The sequence below is a fragment of the Dendrobates tinctorius genome, unplaced genomic scaffold, assembly GCF_039654945.1.
Source record: "Dendrobates tinctorius isolate UK_male_01 unplaced genomic scaffold, ASM3965494v1 ptg000004l, whole genome shotgun sequence".
Lineage (NCBI taxonomy): Eukaryota > Metazoa > Chordata > Amphibia > Anura > Dendrobatidae > Dendrobates > Dendrobates tinctorius.
In genome coordinates, this window is record NW_027361672.1 from 40,051,445 (window position 1) to 40,078,510 (window position 27,066).

Genomic DNA, 27,066 nt, shown 5'->3' on the forward strand with positions numbered 1-27,066 from the left:
TGAAATCGTCACAGAACTTCTAGTGGTAATGTCATGGTAATCTTGCAAGGTGGTTTCTTCAGAGGTGTCCTCAATGGAAATGGGTTCCTTGCAGATAACAAAATTGTGGAGTACCACGCAAGCTTTGATCACCTCGTCCACAGTTTCTGTCTTGAGGTTGATCGCAGTCAATAGGACCCGCCATTTGGCTGTCAGAATACCAAAGGTACATTCAACCATTCTTATTGCTCTTGTGAGGCGGTAATTAAAAATGCGTTTTGTTCTTGACAATCCTCTGCTAGAGTACGGTTTCAAAAGGTGTTCTGACAGCTGGAAGGCTTCATCCCCTACACAGACAAATGGCATAGGTGGACCAGATGTTTGCGGCAGCGGTCTAGGGGGTGGGAACTGGAAGGTGTTTCCATACAGTTTACGCCCCATGGCAGACAGTTTGAAAACTTGAGAGTCATTGGAGCGGCCATAGGCCCCGATATCAACAGCAATAAATTTGTATTCCGCGTCAGCGATGGCCATGAGGACAATGGAAAAATATTTCTTGTAATTGAAATATTCAGATCCCGATCCGGCTGGCTTTACAATGCGGATATGTTTCCCGTCCACAGCGCCCAAGCAGTTGGGAAACTGACATATCTGTTGAAACTTTTCTGAAATTTCAATCCACCTCTCTGTTGTGGGCTCTGGTAAAAACTCTTCAGCTAAGGAGTCCCACAGTGCACGGCATGTGTACTTCACTATTCCAGATATGGTGGAAATCCCGAGTCTGTACTGGAAATGCAGTGACGAAAGGGATTCTCCAGTTGCAAGAAATCTGTGGGGAATTAAAAAACAATCAATTAGTTTAAAATCACAGCATTACATACCAAAACTCAGCTATAACACTTGGAGATACAAACTACCACCAACAAGATTGCAGTGAAAGTGTGCTCTGATGCGAGCACATCCAATAAATGTGGCTTACCTTAAAGTCACCATCAGACGCTCTGCGGGTGAAACAGAGAAGCGGCAATTGGTGTCCGCTTTTCTTATGAGGTGTGCAATGCGCTCCACCAAGTAATCAAAATTCTCCATTTTCATCCGAACATATCCAAAAAATGTATCCGGGTTTCGTCTAAGGTCCATGCAGAGTGTAGAATAGACCCCACGCGTCATTCTCTTGGCTGTGATGGGGTGGATCCACAAACGTAGTCTACGATGCCTGATGCGCTGCTGTCTCGCTCTCTCCTTCTCCAGAACAATCACCCTCAAACGATTCGCCTCCGCTGTAAAATCCGCCAAATTCTTCAAAATATTTCCAATCACAACATCCATCTTCGCCAGTAACTTGCTCTTCTCTCCAACCTGCACTTTCTCCTCTACAACCTGTCAAAGAAGGGCTGTAGGAACACGCTATATATAGTTTTTCAGTAGCCAATCCCGTTCGGAAGGCCACAAGGGTCAATTTTAAAAACCGGATCCGGCGTAATCCGTCATAAAACGGAACAAAAACCGGATTAACCGGATGAGACGGATCCGGTTTTGTCTGTCAAGAACAAGACGGATCCGGCAGAAAAACGGATCCGTCACATCCGGTTTTACGAAATATTTTCCGGATCCGGCACTCCGGCACGACGCCGGATCGCGCCTGACGCCGAAAACCTGATGTGTGAAAGTAGCCTTAATGTGATAATTCACATGAACAGTAAAACACTTGGGCCAATGGTCTGCATGTAAAAAAAAAAAAAAAATCGCAGCTTGTATGAGTTTGACCTGTATTTCGGAATAGACTCGCTCATTGTAAGTCTGTGGTTTGCAAAAATGGATCACATACAGGTTGACATTCGTTTTGTTATGCATTTTTCACAGATCCATTAGAATTATGATGCTTGACCAATACTTACTAAATTATTCATGTAAAAACGTTATGCCACTTGGATGTACAAAATAGACATACAGATTTTTGATGTAAGAAACAGATGGATTGTGTCTCTTGATAATCTTTTTTTGGATGAAAAACTGTTGATTTTGCATACACTCATTTGAATCCAGCCTAAAACACACCTGCCTGAATTGATTCAGCAAGCGTCCTATACATGCTGTCCATGGGTCCCTTTAATGTTACTGGCAGCACAGTTTCTGCAAAATCTTTCCACCATTTAAGAGTTTGTACCATGAATGAACTACATTTTAATAAATATATCTTAGAATCTATTCTATTATTTCTAAACACTGTTTTTTGGTGATCACTTTGTATTTCCCTTCATACTGCACCCACACACACACAAATGATACACCATTTGAAAGGTAAACTTGCCCCCTTCAGCAAGAAAATAGCCAAACAATAGCCACAATTTGATCACAAAATATAGTTTAAACATTAATTTTCATAAACATGTAGCAAGGAAAAATGCCGTGCAGGTGGCACCACAGTACCCCAAAGCACACTACCACAAAGCTGCTTACAGACATCACAAACAGAAATAAACATTTGCCCTGGGGGCTTTTCCAGCTTGCGGAACTACTTGCACAGCCTATTTTAGCCAAATTGGAGGATTGCACACTTCACTGCAGGTGAGGCACATATGCAAACATTTCTAAACATGCACTGCCTATTGAATTGCACACTTGCTCCGTTCATACTCCACCCACACAAACAAATGGATACACCATTTGAAAGGTCAAATTACCTGCAGGTGGCAGCACACTACGCCAAAGCACACTACCACAAAGCTGCTTACAGACATCACAAACAAATGCAAACATTTGCCTTGGGGTCTTTGCAGCTTGCTCAAGTGCTTGCCCAGCCTATTTCAGGCACATTGAAGGATTGCACACTTCATTGCAGGTGAGTCACATATGCAAACACATTTGTAACCATGCACTGCTTTTTCAGTGATTACTTCGCCCCACACACACACAAATGATACACCATTTCAAAGCTAAACTTGCTCCCTTCAGCAAGAAAAGAACCAAACAAACCACACATGATTTTATCACTAAATAAAATTTAAACATTCATTTTAATAAACCTGAAGAAAGACACAATGACCTACAGGTGGCACCTCAACCGAAAGACTTTTTGGCCTCTACTTATCAAACCAATTTATTGTATTACCAAGCTACATAAATAAATACCTGTCTGTGTTCATCAGCTCATGAAATACATTTACATTTGACCAACTTGCTTTTTCTGAAATTGCCTGCGCCCTGACGATCAATGTGCGAAAATTTCACACGGGCCAAGCTAGTATTAATAAGTTCTACAACTGAACGTATTAAAAAAATGTTTCTGTGCTGAGACAATCTTATAAACGTGCCCCTGCTATGTAGTGTGTAATGGCCCTGTCTGACAATGCAGGAAGATGGTCGTCACATACCACAATTTATGTCCAGGGGAGAAAGTGATTACACAGACAACATAACAGTGGCTTGAAGCTGATGCTTTCTTTGAGATAAACATTTCCCTACCTGGTTTTATCAAAGGAGTGAGTGCTTCTGGCACATCTCCATCCCACTGAGCTCATAATAAATCAAGCCCTTGATATATGAGCCTTGCGGCAGCCAGAAGTCCTGCCTCAATGACTTAATTTATGACGAGGTCAGAGGGCTGGAGATGCGGCACAAAACACTGTTTTAATGTGCCGACTATGTTCTGTTAAAAGGCTGCCATCAGAAATGTCAGAAATATTATGCTGACCTATTTAAAAAAGCTAGTAATCACCTCCCTCGAGTTTGTCATTTTCTGAGCTTATGCTATATGAACATAGGCAACCATCCATGCAGCACCTGTAATTATGAACACAGAAAGTTCTTATACATGGTTGCACCTTCTCTGTTACACACCTGGACATGCTGCATTGTAGGTATGATAGGTTAATCAGCTATTGCACTCACAATGCATTTATACGGTTACAGGCAAGATCCATAAGCAAAAAAGTATAGGAGCCAATTAAGAAGGCCAAAGATTATTATTCAGATTACCTTCTCTAGATAATCATCCATGTTATCCTGATTTATAGATGGGTCCGTAACAAATTCAAAAAGTTCTCGAACGGTCATCACAGCTACACCATACTTCACAAAGAAATCTGCCAGCAAACAGAAAGTTGGGTTACTTTATTTAATACTGGGTACAAGGTTTCTGCTTATATTCAAAGACTGTGCACACCTTTTACTGATATTAAAACTTAATTTGGTTCTTAAAATTAACCATCTTTCTAAAGCAAGTCTTCATTAAAACTGGCTACTATTCTGTTACTGCAGTGTATCGCTGGCCTCATTTCTGACTCCATGTTGCTGTTGGCACAGCTTCACAAACAAGGAAGAGAAGACAAAGGGCCTGAAAGAGAGATCACAGGCTGTAGTGAGAGCGGAGAACCAAAAACAAGGAAAAAGGAAAAGATCACGAAAACAAAGCAGAAGTAAAGAAAGGTGAGATCCCAGGGCCAAATCTACAGGGAGAGGGGGAATGATCCCACACACAGAGAGCATAAGTAAAGAGAAAAGAGATTTCAGGGAAGAATCAGCAAGGGGGAAGGAAAAGGCCCCAACACGCAGACAGTATCAGTAAAGAGGTGAGAACACAGGGAAGAATCTGCCGGGGGAGGAAAGATCCCACCCACAGAGAAAAAAAGAGAACTCAGGGAAGAACCTGGAAATGGAGGTTAAAAAATCCCACACACAGACAGCATAAAGAGAGAACCCAGAACAGAATCTGGAGGTGGAAAGATCAGCAACAGCACAGCGAGAGGAGAACCCAGAGCAGAATATGTGGGCGAAGGGGAAAATCCCACACAGAGGCATCATTAATGAGAAAAACTCAGTAAGAGAAGAGAACCTAGGGCAGAATTTATAGGGGAAGGGGCAAAGATCAAACATATAGAGAGCTTCAGTACGGAGAAGAGAACCTGGGGCAGAATTTGCAGAGGAATATGGAAAGATTCCACTCACAGGCAGCATCATTAAAGAGAGATGAGGACTCCGGAGAATATGCTGCAGGAGGGGCAAAGATCCTACACACAGATGGCATCAGTACAAAGAGAAGAGAACCCAGAGCAGAATCTGCAGGGGAATGGGGACTGGTTCCAAACACAGCATCGTAAAAAGGGAGGAGCTCTCAGGTCAGAATTTGCAGTTAGAGGGGGAAATGTCCCACAATGCAGAACCAGGAGGAAGTGAAATTGCATCGAGAGCATCAGGGAGAAAAAAACAAAACAAAAATATCATGTCAGCATGACTACACTGGGGAGAGAAGATTCCCTCATGGACTGTAGAAGGGGAAAATCACTCCAAGAATGAAAAGTGCTGCTGTATGAGAGCTAGTGAAGGCAGCATCCTGAATAAACAGTGGAGAGTTTGACAACAAATTTATGTCAGTTCTTCAAAGTAATAAAGCTACAAATGGCATCAAAAAAGTAGGTGGGGCCTGCACATTGCAAACAGATTTGAAAAAAAAAAGTCAATCTATGCCTGCTCATAAAAGCCACAAATTATATTTTCTAACACAGAAAAGATCCTAATGTATTAAATGGAATCTGTCAGCAGGTTATTGCTATGTTATCTGAAAATAGCATGAGGTAGAAGTTAAAACACAGATGCCTCTCTTATCAAGGTCCAAGGTTTTCTTTGCTTACAGTGATTGTTTTAGCACCAGTCGCATATCATTGCTGTGACTAGCTGGTCCCACACACCCCCTCCTGTGATAAGCAATTCACTGTCTATAGACATTCTACATACAGAGCTGGGCGTGGGCTGGGTTAGCTTTCTCAGCTCTGCTTCATTCTAATTGTAAAAACACTGATTGTGTGAGAACGGCTGCACTCAGTAATATAACTGATACATTGTTAGATTCAGCTTCTCTTTACCTACTTCACGATGCTCTAAGATGAGGTAGCAAAAACCTGCCGACAGATTCCCTTTAAAGGATATCTGACATCGGCCAACAAAGAAATATTAATTGAAACCCATCAGAAATCTCATGTACATTGGGCCTTAGTATTAATTTTGGTATAAGACTGATTTTTTTTTTTTTTAGATCTTTGGATCACATATATGAGGCCTTCCAGATCAATCTACAAGAAAATTCCACCAACCACCTGTAGACAAAAAGAATGATATACTGCAAAAAGTATGTAGATTTGTAATGTCCCGCCAGCTTTATTCCCTGTCCAGCACCGCCTCTTTCTTTACTGATACATTCTTTACCCAAAGTAACAGTACAGAGGCTGTCAATTAAGCAGGAGGAGGTGGCTCTGGGAGGCAAATAGAGCTTGAGTGAGATATGCAATTGAGACTGAAGAGTTGAAGCCTTTCAGTTAAAATGCTGATTTCTCAGTAACAGAGGAATGGACCGGCCATGTAAAGGTATTGTTGGACTTATCTTTTAAATAGTTTGGGGTGTAAAATCATGCAGACAGATATTTAAAACTCACCATTCACATTGGCACAGTCTTTCCGGAGAAATTCCAAAGCATGAGGATGATCGTGTTCCACTGACTGAGACACATCGATTATATATACCTGTCCATTATGGTACCTGAAATTTATTACAGTAATACACCTCAAAAAGTATTCAAAGCTCTATTTGTAACCAGAAGATATATGAAGCAGAAGAGATAATAGCGCAAACAATACTATGACTAGAATGGCTTGTCAAGAAACCTATATTTTGTGATACACATATATCCTGCAACTCTATTAAGACAAGAAATAATATATATTAGATGAGCAATTCAGTAGAGATCTGGCTGCACACTGGCAATATACAGTATTGTTTAAAAAAGAAGCAAATCTTACTAGGTTGTTCCCATGTAGGAATGCCAACCATCCTATTTTGTACCTGAAAATACCAGTTAACATTCAGCCTTTGATTTCATTTATCAATTTTCTTAATAAAGAGAACTTATATACATACAGTAGAATTTGGGGTTTGAACAATCAGGGGCAATAATTAGATTTCCCCATAGGTGCCCTCCCTTACAAAGTGGTCACTGTTTCTCAGAAGTCAGTACGCGCTAAATTGAGGACTGGCATTTCCCATTTGTGAAGACACACTAAATAGCTATGAGATCTTCTTTGGCAAGAAAAGATGGATTTTTGGTTCTTACCGTAAAATCTCTTTCTTGGAGCCTTCATTGGGGGACACAGAATACCATGGGTGTATGCTGCTGCTGCTAGGAGGCTGACACTATGCAAAACAAGAAAATTAGCTCCTCCCCGGCAGTATACACCCACCGACAGGCACTAGGCACCTCAGTTGGTGAAAAAGCAGTAGGAGAAGCAACGGAACACTCTAAACATATGTACCAACACAACAGGGGACTCAAAGACCCAACACGTTACAATTTAAAACAGGGAGGGTGCTGTGTCCCCCAATGAAGGCTCCAAGAAAGAGATTTTACGGTAAGAACCAAAAATCCATCTTTCTTTATCGCCTTATTGGGGGACACAGAATACCATGGGACGTTCCAAAGCAGTCCCGAGGGTGGGAACAGCAATAAGGAACGAAAGAACAGGAAGGGCTTAGGTCGGCCGATGCACCACCTCCGCCTGCAGAACCTTGCTACCAACAACTGCATCAGACGAGGCCTGGGTATGAACCCTGTAGAACCTCGCAAAAGTGTGCAAAGACGACCAGGTCGCGGCCCTGCAAAGTTGCAGAGCCGAAGCCTGGTGTCGAACGGCCCACGAAGCTGCCACAGCCCGGGTGGAGTGAGCTCTCACTCCCGGAGGAGGCCGTTTGTCCTGAAGTCGGTATGCTTCCTGAATGGTAGAACGAATCCAGCGAGCGATCGTGGATTTGGATGCCGGAAGCCCTTTCCTCCGACCTTCAGAAATGACAAGCAATGAATCGGATTGACGAAGTGAAGCGGTCCTAGTGAGGTAGACACTCAAGGATCTAACAACATCCAGCTTGTGGAGTGACTTCTCAAGAGGGTGAGAAGGAGCCGGACAAAACGATGGAAGAACGATATCCTCGTTGATGTGAAAGGAGGAAACCACCTTTGGCAGGAAGGAAGGAACGGGCCTGAGGACGACTATCCTGATGGAGCACCAGATAAGGAGAACGGCATGACAAGGCCGCTAACTCAGAAACTCTTCTGATGGATGTAATGGCGATCAAAAAGGTTACCTTCCATGAAACAAGTGACAAAGGAATGTCCTGGATGGGCTCAAACGGCGCCTTTTGGAGAGCGCCAAGAACGAGATTGAGATCCCACGGTTCTATTGGTGAATGATGAGGAGGAGCCACATGAGCGACTCCTTGGAGGAACGTCTTAACCTGCGGTAAGGAAGCGAGCTCTCTTTGAAAGAGGATAGACAAGGCAGAAACCTGGCCCTTCAGGGTACTGAGAGACAGACCCGAATCTAAGCCAGACTGGAGAAAACCCAGTATGGACGGAATGGAAAAGGCCATTGGAAAAACTTCTTTATCGTCGCATCAACGGAAAAAAGCCTTCCAACACCTGTGGTAAATGCGGGAAGAGGCTGGCTTCCTGGCTTTGATCATCGTCTGAATCACTTGGCTGGACAAACCTGATTCTCTTAGGATTGCGGCCTCAACGGCCATGCCGTTAAATTCAGAGACTGAGAATTCTCGTGGTAAAGTGGGCCTTGCGAGAGAAGATCCGGACGGTCCGGAAGTCTCCAGGGAACGTCCGCGAGCATGTTCACCAGTTCCGCATACCAAGGCCGTCTCGGCCAGTCTGGAGCCACAAGCATTACCGGAACGCCTTCCGATTTTATCTTCTTGACCACTCTTGGGATCAAGGCAAGAGGTGGAAAAAGATAAGGGAGTTGGAACTGGGACCACGGGATTACTAGGGCGTCGCAAGCGACGGCTAGAGGATCTCTGGACCTGGCTACGAAGCGCGGAACTTTGTGGTTCATCCGAGATTCCATGAGGTCGACGTCCGGAGAACCCCAGCGCTTGCATATCTGATCGAAGACTGAGGGATGGAGAGACCATTCGCCTGACGCTAGGCCTTGACGACTCAGAAAGTCGGCTGCCCAGTTTTCCACCCCTGGAATGTGAACGGCGGAGATTGCTGGGACGTAACGTTCCGCCCAGCGCAGAATCCTGGCCACTTCTGACATGACTTGGTGGCTGCGCGTGCTGTCCTGATGGTTTATGTACGCCACAGCCGTGGCGTTGTCCGACTAAATGCGGATCGGCTTGCCGACGAGAAGGGATTGCCAGCGAAGAAGGGCCAGAAAGATCGCTCTGATCTCGAGCAGATTGATAGGAAGAAGAGCTTCCTGTGGGTTCCAGTGTCCTTGAGCCGTCTTCTGATGAAAAACCACTTCCCAACCCAGGAGGCTGGCATCGGTGGTGATGACTTGCCACCGAAGCGGAGGAAGGACCTCCCCTGGAGGAGTGATGTAGACATCGTCCACCAAGTGAGGGATTGCCTCACTTTGAGAGGGAGGAGAATGGGCCGGTCTAAGGACCTCGTCGTCTTGTCCCAGACTGATAGGAGGGACAGCTGAAGAGGACGAAGGTGAAACTGTGCAAAGGGCACTGCTTCCAAGGAAGCTACCATCTTCCCCAGAACTTTCATGCAGAATCGAAGGGGAATGGGCGTAGGCCGTTTGAGGGCTCGAATCCCTTTGAACAGAGCCGCAAATTTTTCCCTCGGAAGAAACACCCGGCCCAGGTTCGTGTCGAACTCCATGCCTAAAAAGGTCAGACGCTGAGTGGGGCTGAGAACGGACTTTTCTCTGTTGACTAACCATCCGAGACGGACGAGAGTATCCAGGGTTATCTGAAGACTTAGGAGACAGTCTTGACGGGACGAGCCCTTGATTAAGAGGTCGTCCAGATAAGGAATGATGAGAATCCCTCTGGATCGAAGGATGGCCATGACCGTCGCCATCACTTTCGTGAAAAAACGGGGGGCAGAGGCTAGGCCGAAGGGAAGAGCCGTGAACTGGTAATGATTTTCCTGAATCGCAAACCTGAGATATTTCTGATGCTGCAAGCAAACAGGGATGTGAAGGTAGGCATCCCGTATGTCCACAGAACAGAGAAATTCTCCGGGCTCCATTGAGGCTATCACCGATCGAAGAGACTCCATTTTGAAGTGAAGAATCTTCACGTGGCGATTGAGCAATTTGAGGTCCAGGATTGGCCGCAGGGAGCCGTCTTTCTTCGGGACTACGAAGAGATTTGAGTAGAACCCTGAAAACCGTTCGTCTGAGGGAACGGGAACAATCACTCCGGCGGAAAGAAGGGATGAGACGGCCTGAAAGAATCCTGGAATGTGGGACCGTTGTCTTGGAGGTCGCGACAGGAAAAAACGCCTGCCTGGCGGTGAAGAAAATTCGATCTTGTTACCGGAAGCGATGATTTCCCTGACCCAAGCGTCGTCGACAACCGACAGCCAAGCGTCCACGAAAAAGGAAAGTCTGCCTCCCACCCTGGAAACACTTCCAGGTGGGGGTGCCCCGTCACTTGGAAGCAAACCTACCGGAACGGGCACCCGACGACCTGGAGTATTGTCCTCTAGATCTCCATCGGGGAGCGGGCTGGTAAGAAGGTTTCTTCTGCTCACGCTCCCTGGAAGCGGACGGACGCTCTTGCTGGGCCGATCTCTCTGTGGACGAGAACGGATGAAAGGGCCTAAAGGGCCGAAAACCCTTTCTATTAAAAAAACGTCGTGGTCGAGACTGGGGGAGTGAAGTACTTTTTCCCCCCCGTGGCATCCGAAATTATTTGATCCAGCTTGGCCCCAAAGAGCCGAGAACCATGGAAGGGCAGATTGGTGAGCGACTTCTTAGAGGTGGTATCCGCATTCCAAGATTTTAACCAAAGAACTCGGCGTACAGCCACCATATTGCTGTTAGCCCTTGCTACGCACCCGGCCGCATCTAAGGAGGCGGCTAAGAGGTATTTACCTGCATGATTAATCTGATCTGCTAGGTCTGCCAGCTCATCCTTGGGAGCTGCTGCTAAGATGCCCCTGCGAAGAATTTTTGCCCAAGCCGAAATGACTGTAGCCACCCAGGAGGAGGCGAAAATAGGGCAGAGGGAAGCGCCGGAGGCCTCAAAAATAGACTTCGCCAAAGATTCTAGCTGCCTGTCTGTTGGGTCCTTAAGCGATGCCCCGTCTGGAAGGGACAGAACCGTCTTAGAGGCTATGCGAGAAACGGGAGGGTCCACCTCAGGGGCTTTGGTCCATTTTGAAAGCAAATCAGCCTCAAATGGGTACAGGACATCCAAATACCTGCGGCCCGAAAAGCGTTGCTCGGGGTGCTCCCAATGTTTGGCTAGAGTCGTATCAAACTCCTGGTGGTTTGGGAAAGTCTTGGGTGGCGGCCTAGATCGTTTAAATGGTATAGAACATTCCTGAGTAATGGGCCTGTCCTGCTTAATCTCCAGGGTTTGGAAGATAGCTGAAAGAAGACTATCGACCATATTTCGAGTCTTAGACATGTCGTCTGCTTCTGAGCTAGACCCTGATTGTCGATCGTCGTCTGACCTAAGGTCATCCTCAGAAAGAGAAGGACACCTGGGTGAAGCAGATGGGCCTAACGAACTGGAGGACGAGCCCGATAGGAGACGCTTCCTAGAAATCCTACTCGGCCTGTCCCTCTGAAGGTCGCGGTCAGGAGCGGACGACTCACCTTGAGAGGTGGTCGGCGCAGCGGTGGCTGTAGAAAGCTGAGGCAAACGTTCTAGGACCTGGACCAGGGACTGAGAGACTTTGGTCAGATCGGAAACCGACTGGGACATAGCCACGGCCCAGTCTGGGAGAGAGGACGTACCCTCATCACGGGAATCTGTGTGCTCCTGAGAGGCCGACATAGCCGAAGGACTGCAGGACGGGCAGAAAGGAGATGGCTGACCCGAAGCCCACTTCTTTTTACAGCGCGCACAGGCGTAATGAATAGCGGTGGGCCTGAACAAGAGTACCCCTGCAGGGTTGGGCATAAGGAAAAGACTGCGCTGAATGGCCTGCGAAAATTGGGCAATAACTGTGGAGGAGGGCTAATATTTTTGCAAGGAGCAGAGCCTACCTAGTTCCGGCGAGCAGCAGAAATGCTCAAGTGTCCCCCAAGCTGCGCAGAAAGCCAGGACCTAACAACCAGGAAATGTCCGATGACGTGGGCGGAGCTTAGCGGCTGAGCCGCAATTGGATCTGACCCCAGCAGCAGTGAAGAGGAGCCCTGTGATGGGCTAAAAACGGCGCGAGAACAGCGCGCTCAGAGAGAGGAGGCGCTCTGAAAGCGGGGCCGAAAGCGAAAGTGAAAGCACAAAAAACCGGCACTGCAGCCCCGTGAAGAATAGACCTGAATGTAGGTACTGTGCGCAGACGCTGTGGAACAAAAACCTGCCCAGCTGTGAGGACAGGAATAGAAAACCCTGTCCTAAGCACTTGGGATCTATGGAGAGCCGCGCGGCTGATGAGAGCGGCGCCCGTCAGGCGGGGGGGAGGGCGGGAAATTTAAAAATGAGATCTGCTGTTCCTCCATCGATGAGCCTCAGGAGATGCTGCGGGCTGAAGGGGTCATACAGGGACTTACCTGCTGTCCCTGAAGAGGGTGATCACAGGGGCCCCACAAGGGTAGTGGCAAGCCGCTGTCCTCTGTACCCGCATCCTGCAGAAGACGGCGTGAACCTCTTGATGACGAGGGGAATCCTGCGATCGCCGTCTTCCTCTCAGCCCTGTCCCGAGAGAGGGGTGAGGAGGAGGATTTTTGGCAAGGACCAGCCACCTGTCCACATCCCATAGCACCAAGAGGTGATATGGGAAACAGTCCTGCCAGCGTACTGAGAGTTGCGATGTGGGATCAGCCACACTGCTCGCTCAGCCGCCTGATATGGGAAAGCAGGGTGAACTTCCACCCTGTTTCCCGACTTGAATCTGCAAAAGAAAAGACAAAAAAAATTAAAAAGTTCCACTAGAACACCTAAAGGAAAGAAAGGTTAATTGCGGATCTGGGAAGATCCCGGTCCGCCTCCTACAGACACTAAGCACAAACTGAGGTGCCTAGTGCCTGTCGGTGGGTGTATACTGCCGGGAAGGAGCTAATTTTCTTGTTTTGCATAGTGTCAGCCTCCTAGCAGCAGCAGCATACACCCATGGTATTCTGTGTCCCCCAATAAGGCGATAAAGAAACATTAGGCTTGCCAACTTACAGACCCTTATTTGGAACGCTGGGAGGTTCTTCAATAAAACTACCCCCCTGTAGCTCTCCATTATTAGGGTAGATGCTTCTGCAGTATGTTTTAGGCTATGCTCACACAGCATTTTTCTTCTGCAGCCAAAACCTACTCTCTTGGCAGTAAAAACATTGTGTGAACACTATCTTTCATGCGGATTTTTGTCATATACTTGATATCTGTAAAAAGCTCAAACAGTTGTAACAAAATGTACATGGAGATTCAAACATAACTCCCAACCACCCAACTTTAGACAGTACAAAAGATTTTTTTACATCACTATTCATGTTACTGAGAATCACAAAGCCTTTTACTTACAGGATGTTAAATTCACTAAGATCTGCATGCACAAGTCTGGCACCCTGGTACATGTTTCTCATGTAATGAATAAGGTCTAAATAAATCTCCCGAGCCTTAGAGTCTGACAACTGGACATTTTTCAGCAATGGAGCAGGCCTTGAAAAAGAAGAACCAAAATCAAAGTGAGAATGACACAAATAAAATAGTGCAAGTTCAGATAAGACAGAATAATCTCACATAATCTACATGCTATGGTGCTTGTGGATTCCCCTCTATGTATTGCATGGCTTTTTCACATAAGCATAGGCATTTCATATTCGTAGCAAAATTAATTTTGTGTGGCATTTTTTCCCTACATGTTAATGACGTTCTGAAAACACCATCCACACATACACGTATTGCACTGGAATAAGCAAGGCCCAACCACTACAAACACCATGATGGACCCTGGCTATACACTCACCCGTACACAAATATATACCTAAAATCTAAGCCAACTAAAAATCTCAACTTTTACATAAATGCAAATCAGTATTAGCTATATGAAATGCATTAAAACAACAGGTTTCAAAGTAGTCTGTTTATGCTGCCTAAACCATGGGCACCATGAATCAGAGCCTGGCTGCACGACTGCCGCTAAATATATTTGTCTCTGAAACACCCAAACTTTTCAGAGAAAAAAAAAAATAGAGAGTAATCCTGCTTCAACCCAGGCAGACACCGGGTTGATCACGTCTGTCCCTACAGTCCCCCTGGCTGGCACTCTTCAAATAATGTTTTCATTCATACCAGGCGGCAATTTCTCAGCCAGGCTCTGTTTCATGGGGCCTGTGGTTTGGGCAGCATGAGTTGGCTAACAAGTTTCCTTCAAAAGGTATGCATCATTCTAAAAAGTTTTTGTAGACTGAGAGCCCCTTTTAATTGCAAAGATTTTCTATCTGACTCAGCTCTCAGGGGAGAATACTGAGCCAAGAGCTTTTCCTAGTTTGCTTGAGTGCTTAGTACCCATTAAAGAGTAACCATCCTTTTAATTTTATTTCATAAATCAATAGTACACATTTTTATCAGAGGAACCTGCTTAGGTCTGTGTGCACACATCTAGTATTTGCAGCAGAAAAATCTGCTGCAAATACTGATGTGGAGGCAGGAAAAACACTATGTAAAATACGTGCATTTTTTATTTTCGCATGCATTTTCTCAGTTATTAAAATGAGTAAAAAGAAAAATGTAAACAGGATTGACATGCTCCAGATACGAAACCGCTTCAAATCTGAAAGGAAAAAATAAGTAAGATGTGCATGAGATTTCAGAAATCTCATTCACTTTGCTCGCTGGGACAGTAAAATGCTGCGTTTTCCGCAAAAAAAAAAAAATGTGGCAATTACGTGTGAACATGGCCTAATTCTCCGCCAAGACTGAACATTCACTTTCAATTCATAAGTAGAATCTGTATCTCAGTGAAGACAGACTTTCCCATTACTGAGATAAGAGATGGCAGCTGCTACGGATGAGATTCTATGTGAACAGGAGTGGAGATTTGCCTTTAGGCCCTTCCTTCCTTCTCCTCTGTCCCTTCTATGTAGAATCTCATCAGTAGTATCTGACATCTGCTATCTCAGTGAAGGGAAAGTTATTCTTCACCGAACACAGATTTTACCAGGGAATTGAGAACTTTGAGAGTGAAATGTCCAGAAGAAAGCAGATTTCTCTGATAAGAAATATTACTAAGTTACCGTTTTTTTTTGGACTATAAGACGCACCTAGGTTTTAGAAGAGGAAATTAAGCACAAAAAAAAACAGAAGCAAAAAAGATGGATTTTTGGTTCTTACCGTAAAATCTCTTTCTTGGAGCCTTCATTGGGGGACACAGAATACCATGGGTGTATGCTGCTAGGAGGCTGACACTATGCAAAAACAGAAAATTAGCTCCTCCCGGCAGTATACACCCACCGACAGGCACCAAGCACCTCAGTTGGTGAAAAAGCAGTAGGAGAAGCAACGAGAAAAACTCGAAACATATGTACCAACCCAACAAGGGACTCTAAGACCCAACACGGTACAACTTAAACAGGGAGGGTGCTGTGTCCCCCAATGAAGGCTCCAAGAAAGAGATTTTACGGTAAGAACCAAAAATCCATCTTTCTTTATCGCCTTATTGGGGGACACAGAATACCATGGGACGTCCCAAAGCAGTCCCAAGGGTGGGAACAGCAAAAAGGAACGAAAGTAACCGAAAGGCTCAGGTCGGCCGGTGCGCCACCGCCGCCTGCAGAACCTTCCTACCAACCACAGCATCAGACGAAGCCTGGGTATGAACCCTGTAGAACCTCGTGAAGGTGTGCAAAGATGACCAGGTTGCAGCCTTGCAAATTTGCATGGCCGAGGCCTGGTGACGAGCAGCCCACGAAGCCGCCACAGCCCGGGTGGAGTGAGCTCTTACTCCCGGAGGGGGCCGCTTTTCCTGAAGACGATACGCTTCCAGAATGGTAGAACGAATCCAGCGAGCGATCGTGGATTTGGAAGCCGGAAGGCCCTTCTGGCGACCTTCAGAGATGATCAGCAAGGAATCGGACAGACGAAAGGAAGAGGTCCTGGCAAGATAGACACGCAGGGCTCTAACTACGTCCAGTTTGTGGAGAGACTTCTCAAGAGGATGAGATGGAGCCGGACAAAAAGAAGGAAGGACGATATCCTCATTGATATGGAAAGCGGAAACCACCTTTGGAAGAAAAGAAGGAACGGGCCTGAGGACGGCTTTGTCCTGATGAAGAATGAGGTAAGGAGAACGACATGACAAGGCCGCCAATTCAGAAACTCTTCTGATGGATGAAATGGCGATCAAAAAGGTGACCTTCCAAGAGAGAAGGGACAAAGGAATGTCCTGGAGAGGCTCGAACGGCGCCTTCTGGAGCGCGCTAAGGACGAGGTTGAGATCCCACGGGTCTATTGGCGAACGATGAGGAGGAGCCACGTGGGAAACCCCTTGTAGAAAGGTCTTGACCTGTGGTAGAGAAGCTAGCTCTCTTTGGAAGAGGATAGAGAGAGCGGAAACCTGGCCCTTGAGCGTACTGAGGGACAGACCCGCGTCTAACCCAGCCTGAAGAAACCCCAGGATCGACGGGATAGAAAAAGACATCGGGAAGACTCTTTTATCATCGCACCAACGGAAAAAAGCCTTCCAGTACCTATAGTAAATGCGGGAATAGGCTGGTTTCCTGGCTCTGATCATAGTTTGAATAACCTGACTGGACAGACCTGATTCCTTCAGAATTGCGGTCTCAACGGCCATGCCGTCAAATTCAGAGACTGAGAATTCTCGTGGTAAAGGGGGCCTTGCGAGAGAAGGTCTGGACGGTCCGGAAGCCTCCAGGGAACGTCCGCGAGCATGTTGACCAGTTCCGCGTACCAAGGCCGTCTTGGCCAATCTGGAGCGACTAGAATCACTGGTACGCCTTCCGATTTTATCTTTTTGACCACCCGAGGGATCAATGCCAGAGGCGGGAACAGATACGGAAGTTGAAACTGGGACCACGGAGTCACCAGTGCGTCGCATGCGACGGCTAAAGGGTCCCTGGACCTGGCTACGAACTGCGGCACCTTGTGGTTCATCCGAGATGCCATGAGATTGACATCCGGGGTGCCCCAACGGTCGCATATCTGAGAGAGAACCGCGGGGTGCAGGGACCATTCGCCGGACGCTAGGCCCTGGCGACTCAGAAAGTCGGCTGCCCAATTTTCCACCCCTGGAATATGGACGGCGGAGATTGTCGGAACGTAACGTTCTGCCCAGCGTAGTATCTTGGCCACTTCTGACATTACCTGTTTGCTGCGCGTGCCCCCCTGATGGTTTATGTACGCTACGGCCGTGGCGTTGTCCGACTGAATACGGACCGGCTTGCCGGAGAGGAGGGGCTGCCAGTGAAGAAGGGCCAGGAAAATTGCCCTGATCTCCAAAAGATTGATTGGAAGGAGAGACTCCTGTGGCTGCCAGCGTCCTTGGGCCGCTTTCTGATGGAACACGGCTCCCCATCCTAGAAGGCTCGCATCGGTGGTGATGATTCGCCACTGAGGCGGAAGGAAAGACCTCCCTTGGAGAACTGACGCTGGCCGTAGCCACCAAGTGAGAGACTGCCTCACTCTGAGAGGAAGCCGAATAGGACGGTCCAAGGACCTCGTGGTCTTGTCCTAGGCTGAAAGCAGAAACAGCTGAAGGGGGCGAAGGTGAAACTGCGCAAAGGGCACGGCTTCCATGGAGGCCACCATCTTCCCCAGGACCTTCATGCAGAACCGAATGGGAATGGGAGCAGGCCTCTTGAGAGTTCTGATGCCCTTGGCCAGAGTTGTAAATTTTTCCTTTGGAAGAAAAACACGGGCTTGCTCCGTGTCGAATTCCATACCCAGAAAGGTCAGACGCTGGGTGGGGATCAGAATGGACTTCTCCTTGTTGACCAGCCAACCTAGGCGGCTGAGAGTGTCCAGGGTTATCTTAAGGCTCCGGAGACAGTCCTGGCGAGACGAACCCTTGATCAAAAGATCGTCTAGATAAGGGATGATGAGGATCCCTCTGGAGCGAAGGATGGCCATGACGGTCGCCATCACCTTCGTGAAAACCCGGGGCACTGAAGCTAGGCCGAAAGGGAGAGCTGTGAACTGAAAGTGGTCTCCCTGAAACGCAAATCGAAGATACTTCTGATGTTGCACACATATTGGAATGTGCAGATAGGCATCCCGAATGTCCACCGAGCAGAGAAATTCCCCGGGCTCCATGGAAGCAATCACCGACCGAAGAGACTCCATCCTGAAATGAAGAATCTTCACGTGGCGATTGAGCAATTTGAGGTCCAGAATAGGACGAAGAGAGCCGTCCTTCTTCGGGACTACAAAGAGATTGGAGTAGAACCCGGAAAACCGTTCGTCTGAGGGAACGGGAACAATGACTCCGGCGGAAAGGAGGGAGGAAATGGCCTGCAGAAAACCCGGAACCTGGGCCCACTGTCGCGGAGGCCGAGACCGGAAGAACCGTCTGTTCGGGAGTGAAGCAAATTCGATCTTGTAACCGGATGCGACGAGTTCTCTGACCCAAGCGTCGTCTACAACGGACAGCCAAGCATCCGCGAAAAAGGAAAGTCTGCCGCCCACCCTGGAAGAAATTCCAGGTGGGGGTGACCCGTCACTTAGATGAAAATCTGCCGGAATTGGCTCCTGCAGATCTGGAATATTGTCCTCTAGATCTCCAGCGAGGAGCGGGTTTGTAGGAAGGTTTCCTCTGATCCCGCTCCCTGGTGGCAGGCGGACGATCCTGTTGAGTGACTCTCTCCGTGGCAGGGAAGGGACGAAAGGGCCTGAATGGTCGAAACCCCCTTCTGTTGAAGGGACGTTTTGGTCGAGACTGGGGAAGCGAAGTACTTTTACCTCCAGTGGCATCGGAAATTATCTGATCCAGCTTTGCTCCAAAGAGCCTAGAGCCATGGAACGGCAGATTGGTAAGCGACTTTTTCGAAGTCGTGTCCGCATTCCATGACTTTAGCCAAAGGACTCGGCGTACAGCTACTATGTTGCTGTTAGCCCTTGCTACGCAGCCGGCCGCGTCCAAGGAGGCGGCCAAAAGGTATTTTCCCGCCTGGTTAATCTGATCTGCAAGATCTGCCAACTCGTCTTGAGGAGCTGACGCTAAGATGCCTCTGCAAAGAATTTTTGCCCAAGCGGAAATGACCTTCGCCACCCAGGCGGATGCGAAAATAGGGCAGAGAGAGGCGCCAGATGCCTCAAAGATAGATTTAGCCAGAGATTCAATCTGCCTGTCAGTAGGATCTTTGAGCGATGCCCCGTCGGGCAGCGAGAGCACCGTTTTAGAGGCCATCCGGGATACTGGAGGATCTACCTCTGGAGCCTTGGACCACTTAGAGAGCAGTTCTGCGTCAAAGGGGTACAGAACGTCCAAGTACTTGCGGCCTGAGAAACGTTGCTCAGGGCGCTCCCAGTGTTTGGATAAGGTAGTATCGAAATCGTCGTGATTGGGAAATGTTCGAGACGGAGGTCTGGTTCGTCTAAGGAGAACCAAGCTTTCCTGAGCTGGAGCCTCATCCTGTTTAAGCTTTAGTGTTTGGAAGATAGCTGCAAGAAGACTATCGACCATGTCCCGCGTTTTAGAAACGCTGTTCCCCTCTGAGCTAGCTTCCGAATGAGAATCATCGCCTGACTGAAGGCTGTCCTCCGAGGAAGGAGAAGGAGGCCTGGGAGCGGAAGGGCCCTGCGAGCTCGAAGACGAAGTGGACAGAGCCCGCTTCCGAGAAGTCCTTCCCTGTCTGTCTCTCTGAAGGTCGCGGTCAGGTGCGGACGACTCACCCCGAGAGGTGGTCGGGGCAGAGGTGGCTGAGGATAGCTGAGGTAATCGTTCTAAGACCTGGACCAGCGACTGTGATACTTTTGTCAAGTCAGAAACAGACTGACATTGTAACGGCCCACTCCGGAGGGAGAGAGGAGGGAAGAGTGCCCTCCGCCCGGGATTCTGTGCGTTCCTGAGATGCTGACATATTGGAAGGACTGCAGGGGGGGCAGAATGGGGACGACTGACCCGATGCCCACTTCTTTTTACAGCGCGCACAGGCGTAAAAGGTAGCGGTGGGCCTGAAGCAGAGATCCCCTGAAGGGTTGGGCATAAGTGAACTGCACTGAATGGCCGCAAAAATTAGGGAAAAAACTGCCGAGGAGAGCTAATCCCTGTGCCAGAGCCGAGCCTACCGAGATTCTGTGAGCAGCAGAAGAAACGCCAAAGTGTCCCCCAAGCAGCGCAGGAAGGAGTGAAAAACCAGGAAATCCTTGTGCTGGAAGAAGGGGGGCGGAGCTTAGCGGCTGCGCCGTGATTGGCTATCAGCGACGGAGGGGTCTGACCGAGAGGGGAAGCTGGCAGTCCAAAGAGAAAGAAGCCCTGTGATGGGCTAGAAAAGGCGCGCTGAAAGAGCGCGCTCAGGAACGGAGGAGGGAGCAGAGAAATTTTTTTTTTTTTTGCATAGTGTCAGCCTCCTAGCAGCAGCAGCAGCATACACCCATGGTATTCTGTGTCCCCCAATAAGGCGATAAAGAAATGTGGTCAATTCTGTACTTAATATCCCCTTATCCTGCTAAATATGGTCCCCTCATCCCCATCCTGATACACATGGCCCACCTCATCCCTACTCTGGTATGCATGGCTCCCTCATCCTTATCCTGGCAGGAATGATCGCCCTCATCCCTATACTGGTATGTAGGGTCTCCATCTCGTCCAAATGTGCATGGCCCCCCCATTCCCAGTCCTGGTGTGCATGGCCCCCCCATTCCCAGTCCTGGTGTGCATGGCCCCCCCCATTCCCAGTCCTGGTGTGCATGGCCCCCCCCATTCCCAGTCCTGGTGTGCATGGCCCCCCCCATTCCCAGTCCTGGTGTGCATGGCCCCCCCCATTCCCAGTCCTGGTGTGCATGGCCCCCCCCCATTCCCAGTCCTGGTGTGCATGGCCCCCCCCATTCCCAGTCCTGGTGTGCATGGCCCCCCCATTCCCAGTCCTGGTGTGCATGGCCCCCCCCATTCCCAGTCCTGGTGTGCATGGCCCCCCCCATTCCCAGTCCTGGTGTGCATGGCCCCCATTCTTATCCTGGTATGATTGGCCCCATCCCGGTTTTGTTATGCACTGCACCATCAGAAAAGATAAAAAAAACAAAACATTACTCTTACCTTCCTCCGCTCCCTTGCAGCATTCTGCTCCGGTGCCAGAATACTCACCGGGACTGTTCATCGCAGAGAGCGGTTCCTCTTCAGTGTCAGCCGCCGACTTGCTGCTGCTGCCGGCGGTCACATGTGCTAATATAGTTAAGAGAAATTAATATAGATATTCATTTCTCTTAAGCATCGGCACACGTGACTGCCGGTAGCAGCAGGAAGCCGGAGCTGGACACTGCGCGCTACTGAAGAGGAATGAATACACGCCACTCTCTGTGACGAACAGTCCCGGTGAGTATTCCGGCACAGGAGCAGAACACTGCGAGGGAGCAGAGGAAAGGAAGTGTAATGGTTTTTTTTTTTTTAATCTTTTCTGATGGGGCAATGCATAACAGAACCGGGATGGGGCCATCATACCAGGATAAGGATGGGACCCAATCATTCCAGGAACAGGATGGGGCCAATCACACCAGGATGCCAGAAAGAAATGAATATTATTGCCATCCACGCCCAGGGGCATGGAATGCAGTGAACATTCATTTCTCTTTAGCAGCGAGCACAGGAGTTAGCCGGAGCCGCCAGCTCCTGTCTCTGTGACCCGCTGCTCCGCCGAAAACCTCTCCCGCATCTCCCACTACAACCAAAGTCGGTACATCCGGACTATAAGACGCATCCCCCATTTTCCTCCACATTTTGGGAGGAAAAAGGTGCATCTTATAGTCCTAAAAATACGGTACTTATTTTCACATGCTCTTGATTTATGAAAAGGAATGGAACCTTGGTTACTCTTTAATTAAAGTCAAATGTTACTATTAAATATTCTTTAACATATTACAACACATTTTCAGCACTTTCCCCACGAAAAACATGTAATTTTTTTAGGAGAAGAATACTCGAATAGTGAGTATATTGTTCTAAACCAGTAGCAAGCTAGCATGTATATCAAGATGTCTCCATTCCATTATTTATAGCGCCCACACCTATTAATCGCAAGCGAAACGTAATCTAACAGAAGAAAATATCTATTCATAGACAAAACCTTACTCACGTATCATTTTTTCCAATAAATCTCATAACAAGGACATGACTTCTCAGCATAATCGGCTCTGGACAGGGAATCCCTGCAGTGTTCAGTCTAAACATGAAACAAAGGATTCAATGGATACAAAATAACACCATGTTTTTAATATCAGAACTCTACTTCACAATATTTGTAATACAGGCAGTCCCTGGGTTACAAACTAAATTTGCGCTGTAATTTTGGTCATAACCCAAACATGTATGCAAGTTGAAACAGGGCTGGTAAAACAAAAAACACACTCACCTGGCTGCTCCAGCAGCACAGCTGCTTGACACCCAGTCCTTTTTCCGTTGCTCACTGCATCACCGTCCCCTTAACTACAGACCAGGACTTCCAGCAGCATCCAGGCCCCAGAGGCTACTGTGTGTCATAAGGTTGCAAAGACGACAAGACCTTATGACATGCAGTGAGCGCTGGCCAGGATGCAGCCAGGAGTCCTGGTCCATAGTGAAGAGGCTGAAAATCCAGCATGACACAATGGAAAGAATCAATCAACATCGCAACCTTATGATTCGCAGAAACCTACGAGGCCTGGATGCGGCCGGAAGACTTGTAGATGAGGCATGTAACAGTGGATAGATGAGAGCCAGAAGGAAAACATTAGGGTTTCTTTTAACGAACACATTTCTTAAATCACCCTGCTGCTTGCCCTTCGGTCATCTTCTTTCTGTTGTTGGAATTAAGAGGGACAGAGAGATGAGTATTTTTTCAGTTATTTTCACAGTCGTGTTCTCCTCTTTTCGATATCATACACGTTGCAGCTCTGCCCTCTTCATTATAGAACAGGACTTCCAGCCACGTCCAGGTGCAGACGACGAGACTTTATGAAGCATAGTGAGGTCCGGCCTGGATACAGCAGGAAGTCCTGGTCTAGTGAAGAGATGGGAGACGAGGCGTGCAGCGGTGGAAAGGAATAGTTGGCAGCCAGAGAGTACATTATTTTTTTCTTTTTCCCAATAGCTGACATTCGTAACCAGGGGTCGACTCTAAGTCGCATGTTCGTAAGTCAGGGACTGCTTGCATACACCAAAAAGAAAAGAAAATATCAGATGTATCTCTATACGAATTGCCCAATGTTCACCAACAGTGGACTAATAGAACAAAACCACACAGCTCACGTAACATCTTACTCTGTAAAACTAAAGATCCAATAATTTACCGGATTAAATTCCTCATTTCTTTTTCTGCCCATGTCTTCACCATTTTTCGAGGGTTTCCTTTGCAATAGCCATGTCGAAACCTTAAAAGAAAATGTATATAAATACAGGCAGAATTTGGGAAGAGGACATTGTTAAGATGAACAAATGCATATACGAAACTAACTAAAAAAATAAATAATGTATTTTCCGGCGTATAAGAAGACTTTTTAACCCCTGAAAATCTGCTTAAAAGTCAGGGGTCGTCTTATACGCCGAGTGCATATGGCGGGGGAGTGGTCCCGATGAAGAAGGGAGGGTGTAGGTGGTGTTATCATCCCCTTTTACCTCATTGGTGGCAGCGGTGTGGCGACGGCTCCTGTTTGTCCAGCGTGGGGGCGCTGTGCTGGGGGGCGGCTGCGACGGCTCTCTGTTCAGTGTCGGGGCTCCTCCAGCATTTCCCCTTAGCCCGGAGGCCCAGGCAGCTCCATTGCTGCGATGGGGAGGCCTCTGGGAAAATGGCCGCCGGAGCCCACGCGAGCTCAGATTCAGATCTCGTCCCGAGATCTCGGGAGACAGGATCTGAACTGAGCTCGCGCGGGCTACGGCGGCCATTTTCCCGGACACCACCGCATTGCAGCAATGGAGCTGCCTGGGCCTCCGGGCTATGGGGAAATGCCGGAGGAGCCCCGACGCTGGACAGAGAGCCGCCGCAGCCACCCCCCAGCACAGCGCCCTCACGTTGGACAAAGAGGAGCCGCCGACACCCAGCACAGAGCCGCCACACTGCAGATGGAGGAGCCGCCGATCCCCACAGCACAGAGACCCGCAGCACTGCTGCCACCAATGAGGTAAAAGAGGGATGTTAACTCCACTTTCACCCTCCCTTCTTCATCGGGACCACTCCTCCGCCATATGAAGATTGCTCCACACCCGGCATATAAGATGACACAATCGTATAAGAAGACCCCCCGACTTTTAAGATGATTTACTATTTTAACTGGAAAAGTTGGGGGGTCGTCTTATACGCCGGAAAATATGGTACATTAAATATGATGCCTAACCCTCTACAGTGTGAAATCTGCACAGGCTTTATAATTAATCTCACTGGTATATAATTAGTTAATATAGATTACATTTAAAAAGTGACAGTATCATGGGTAAGCCAGCAGATTTAAAAGGGTTGTCCAAACTCTGTGTGACTCAGATGCAGTGCGAGCTGCAAGGATTCGCCGGTTTCCAACCCGGGACCAGAGAGCATGTATAAATGATAAACACTCGGCCAATGGGCGTGGCCTCGCTCCGTACACTTACAGGCAGTAGGCGTGGCTGACTAGAGGGTGCGGCCTCACTAGAACGAGACCACGCCCACTGCCTGGGAGGGGGACTCATAAGTCTGCAGTCGCACAGAGTGGCTGCAGACTCATCAGTCTGGACCGGACAACCCCTTTAAAAGGTGTAATCAATCCCCAGGAATTTATGACATACCCACATGCCCGTGACCCTCACCTACTGGAACAACAAGTGTCAGCAGCATTTGGCTTTTTTGAAGACTGCAATAGACTTGAATACAGAGGGCCGTGGGCATTCACCTCTCCATCATAATGTATGGAGAATGCGAAAAACTGACCCACAACACACAAATTACAACCTAATGACTTCCAACCACTCTGAAAATAGTTGTATTACAAGTTTACCCTTAAGTATTGTTCATAAAAAAAGTCAAATTGTCACACCTAAATGTTAGTCCTTGAACCAACATTAAGAAAATTTTTCAAATGCAACATACAAGTGACTGATACTCTTAATTAACCCCTTAACCGCCGATACACCTCTAAACGGCAGCAGTTAATGGTACTTATGCCACAGCGCCGCTTTTTCATGGCACTGAGGAATAAGGGTATAGGGGCCCCCAGAGTCGAGACCCCAGAGATCATGATTCGGGTCGGTTTTTACCGACCCCGGTGTTGCAATCACCGTTATTAACGGTATAATGGTGACCGCAAAATAAAAAAAAGAAGTCCAATTTTACATTTAACTTCTCTCTCCTCTAATGTGATCGCACATCAGAGGAGAGAGAAATAGGATCCCCGGATCCACCTTTCCCCCAGGTACCTCTGTTGACCCTGCAACCCCCCCCATGAAGTCCCCCGGCTTCTTCTTCTAGGAGAAAACGGTGGGCGCATCCACAAGCGCCCGCCGAGATCTGCAGGCCAGCACCCGGCAACAATAGGAAGTTTTTCCTATTGGTTCATTTGATAAACCCTATCACAGTGATCAAAACAAAAAAAAAAATAGTAAAACCAAACCCCCCTTTATTACCCCCTTAGTTAGCCAAAAATAATAAACTAAAAACATGTATTTATTTCCATTTTTCCATTAGGGTTAGAGTTGGGGATAAAGTTAGGGTTGGGGTTAGGGGTGTGTTGGGGTTAGGGTTGGAGTTAGAATTGGGGGGGTTTCCACTGTTTAGGCACATCAGGGGGTCTCTAAACGTGACATGGCGCCACCATTTATTAAAACAGGATTTTTGGCTGCTTACCGTAAAATCTGTTTCTCGGAGCCTTCATTGGGGGACACAGAAACCATGGGTGTATGCTGCTGCCACTAGGAGGCTGACACTACGTACAGAAAAAGGTTAGATCCTCCTCCGCAGTATACACCCCACCGACCGGCACTAATTTCCTCAGTTAGTGAGAAAGCAGTAGGAGAAGTAACAAAACAGAATGAACACAGAACAGACAACTCAACTGTAAACAAACAAGAACAGGAGTTGCAGAATATGGGAGGGTGCTGTGTCCCCCAATGAAGGCTCCGAGAAACAGATTTTACGGTAAGCAACCAAAAATCCTGTTTTCTCCATCGCTTCATTGGGGGACACAGAAACCATGGGACATCCCAAAGCAGGTCCCTGGGGTGGGAAACAAACTTCCATCAGGTCAGCGGACTCACCACCGCCGCCTGCAAGATCCTTCTGCCTAGGCTGGCGTCCGCCGAAGCGTAGGTGTGGACCTTGTAAAATTTGGCAAACGTGTGGATCGAAGACCAGGTTGCTGCTCTGTAGAGCTGCTGCGCAGCTCTGTGATGCACCGCCCAGGAGGCACCCACTGCCCGGGTAGAGTGAGCTCTAATTCCAGGAGGGAGCACTCGATGCTTGACCCGGTAGGCTTACAAAATTGCCGATCTGATCCAGCGAGCAATGGTAGCCTTGGAGGCCGGCTGACCTTTCCGTGCACCATCTGGAATGATGAAAAGAGTCTGTCTTCCGCAAGGGAGACGTCCTAGCCAAGTAGACCTTCATGGCCCTGACCAGGTCTAACTTGTACAAGGAGCGCTCCAGAGGGTGGATGGGACCTGGACAAAAGGACGGGAGAACAATGTCCTCATTTAGGTGGAAAGTGGACACCACCTTAGGAAGGCAGACGGGGGCCACAGGACCACCTTGTCCTGATGGAGCACCAGGAAAGAGGGGGGGGGGGGGGGCGGCGACAAGAAAGGGCCGCCTTTTCCAACACGCGCCGGATGGAGGTGATGGCCACCAGAAATGCCACTTCCCAGGAGAGAAGGGACGGGGAGACTTCCCTGAGAGGTTCAAAGGGAGACCATTGAAGAGCCTCCAGAACCAGATTGAAATCCCATGGATCCACGGGAGCGCGGTACGGAGGTGCCATATGAGCCACTCCTTGAAGAAAGGTTTTGACCTGCGGACGGGAGG

The 27,066-nt window shown here is 48.0% G+C and overlaps 1 protein-coding gene across 1 annotated transcript in view; it reads right to left on the reverse strand.

Moving 5' to 3' along the window:
- The window catches only part of RIOK1 (RIO kinase 1), a 94,667-nt gene that overhangs the window by 40,966 nt on the left and 26,635 nt on the right, over window positions 1-27,066 (reverse strand). The window contains exons 8-12 of the mRNA XM_073567237.1: window positions 23,375-23,455; window positions 22,183-22,269; window positions 13,460-13,597; window positions 6,408-6,511; window positions 3,958-4,064 (exon numbers count right to left, since the gene is read on the reverse strand). Coding sequence (XP_073423338.1) covers window positions 3,958-4,064; window positions 6,408-6,511; window positions 13,460-13,597; window positions 22,183-22,269; window positions 23,375-23,455 — 517 coding nt within the window. The remainder of the gene's footprint in view (window positions 1-3,957; window positions 4,065-6,407; window positions 6,512-13,459; window positions 13,598-22,182; window positions 22,270-23,374; window positions 23,456-27,066) is intronic.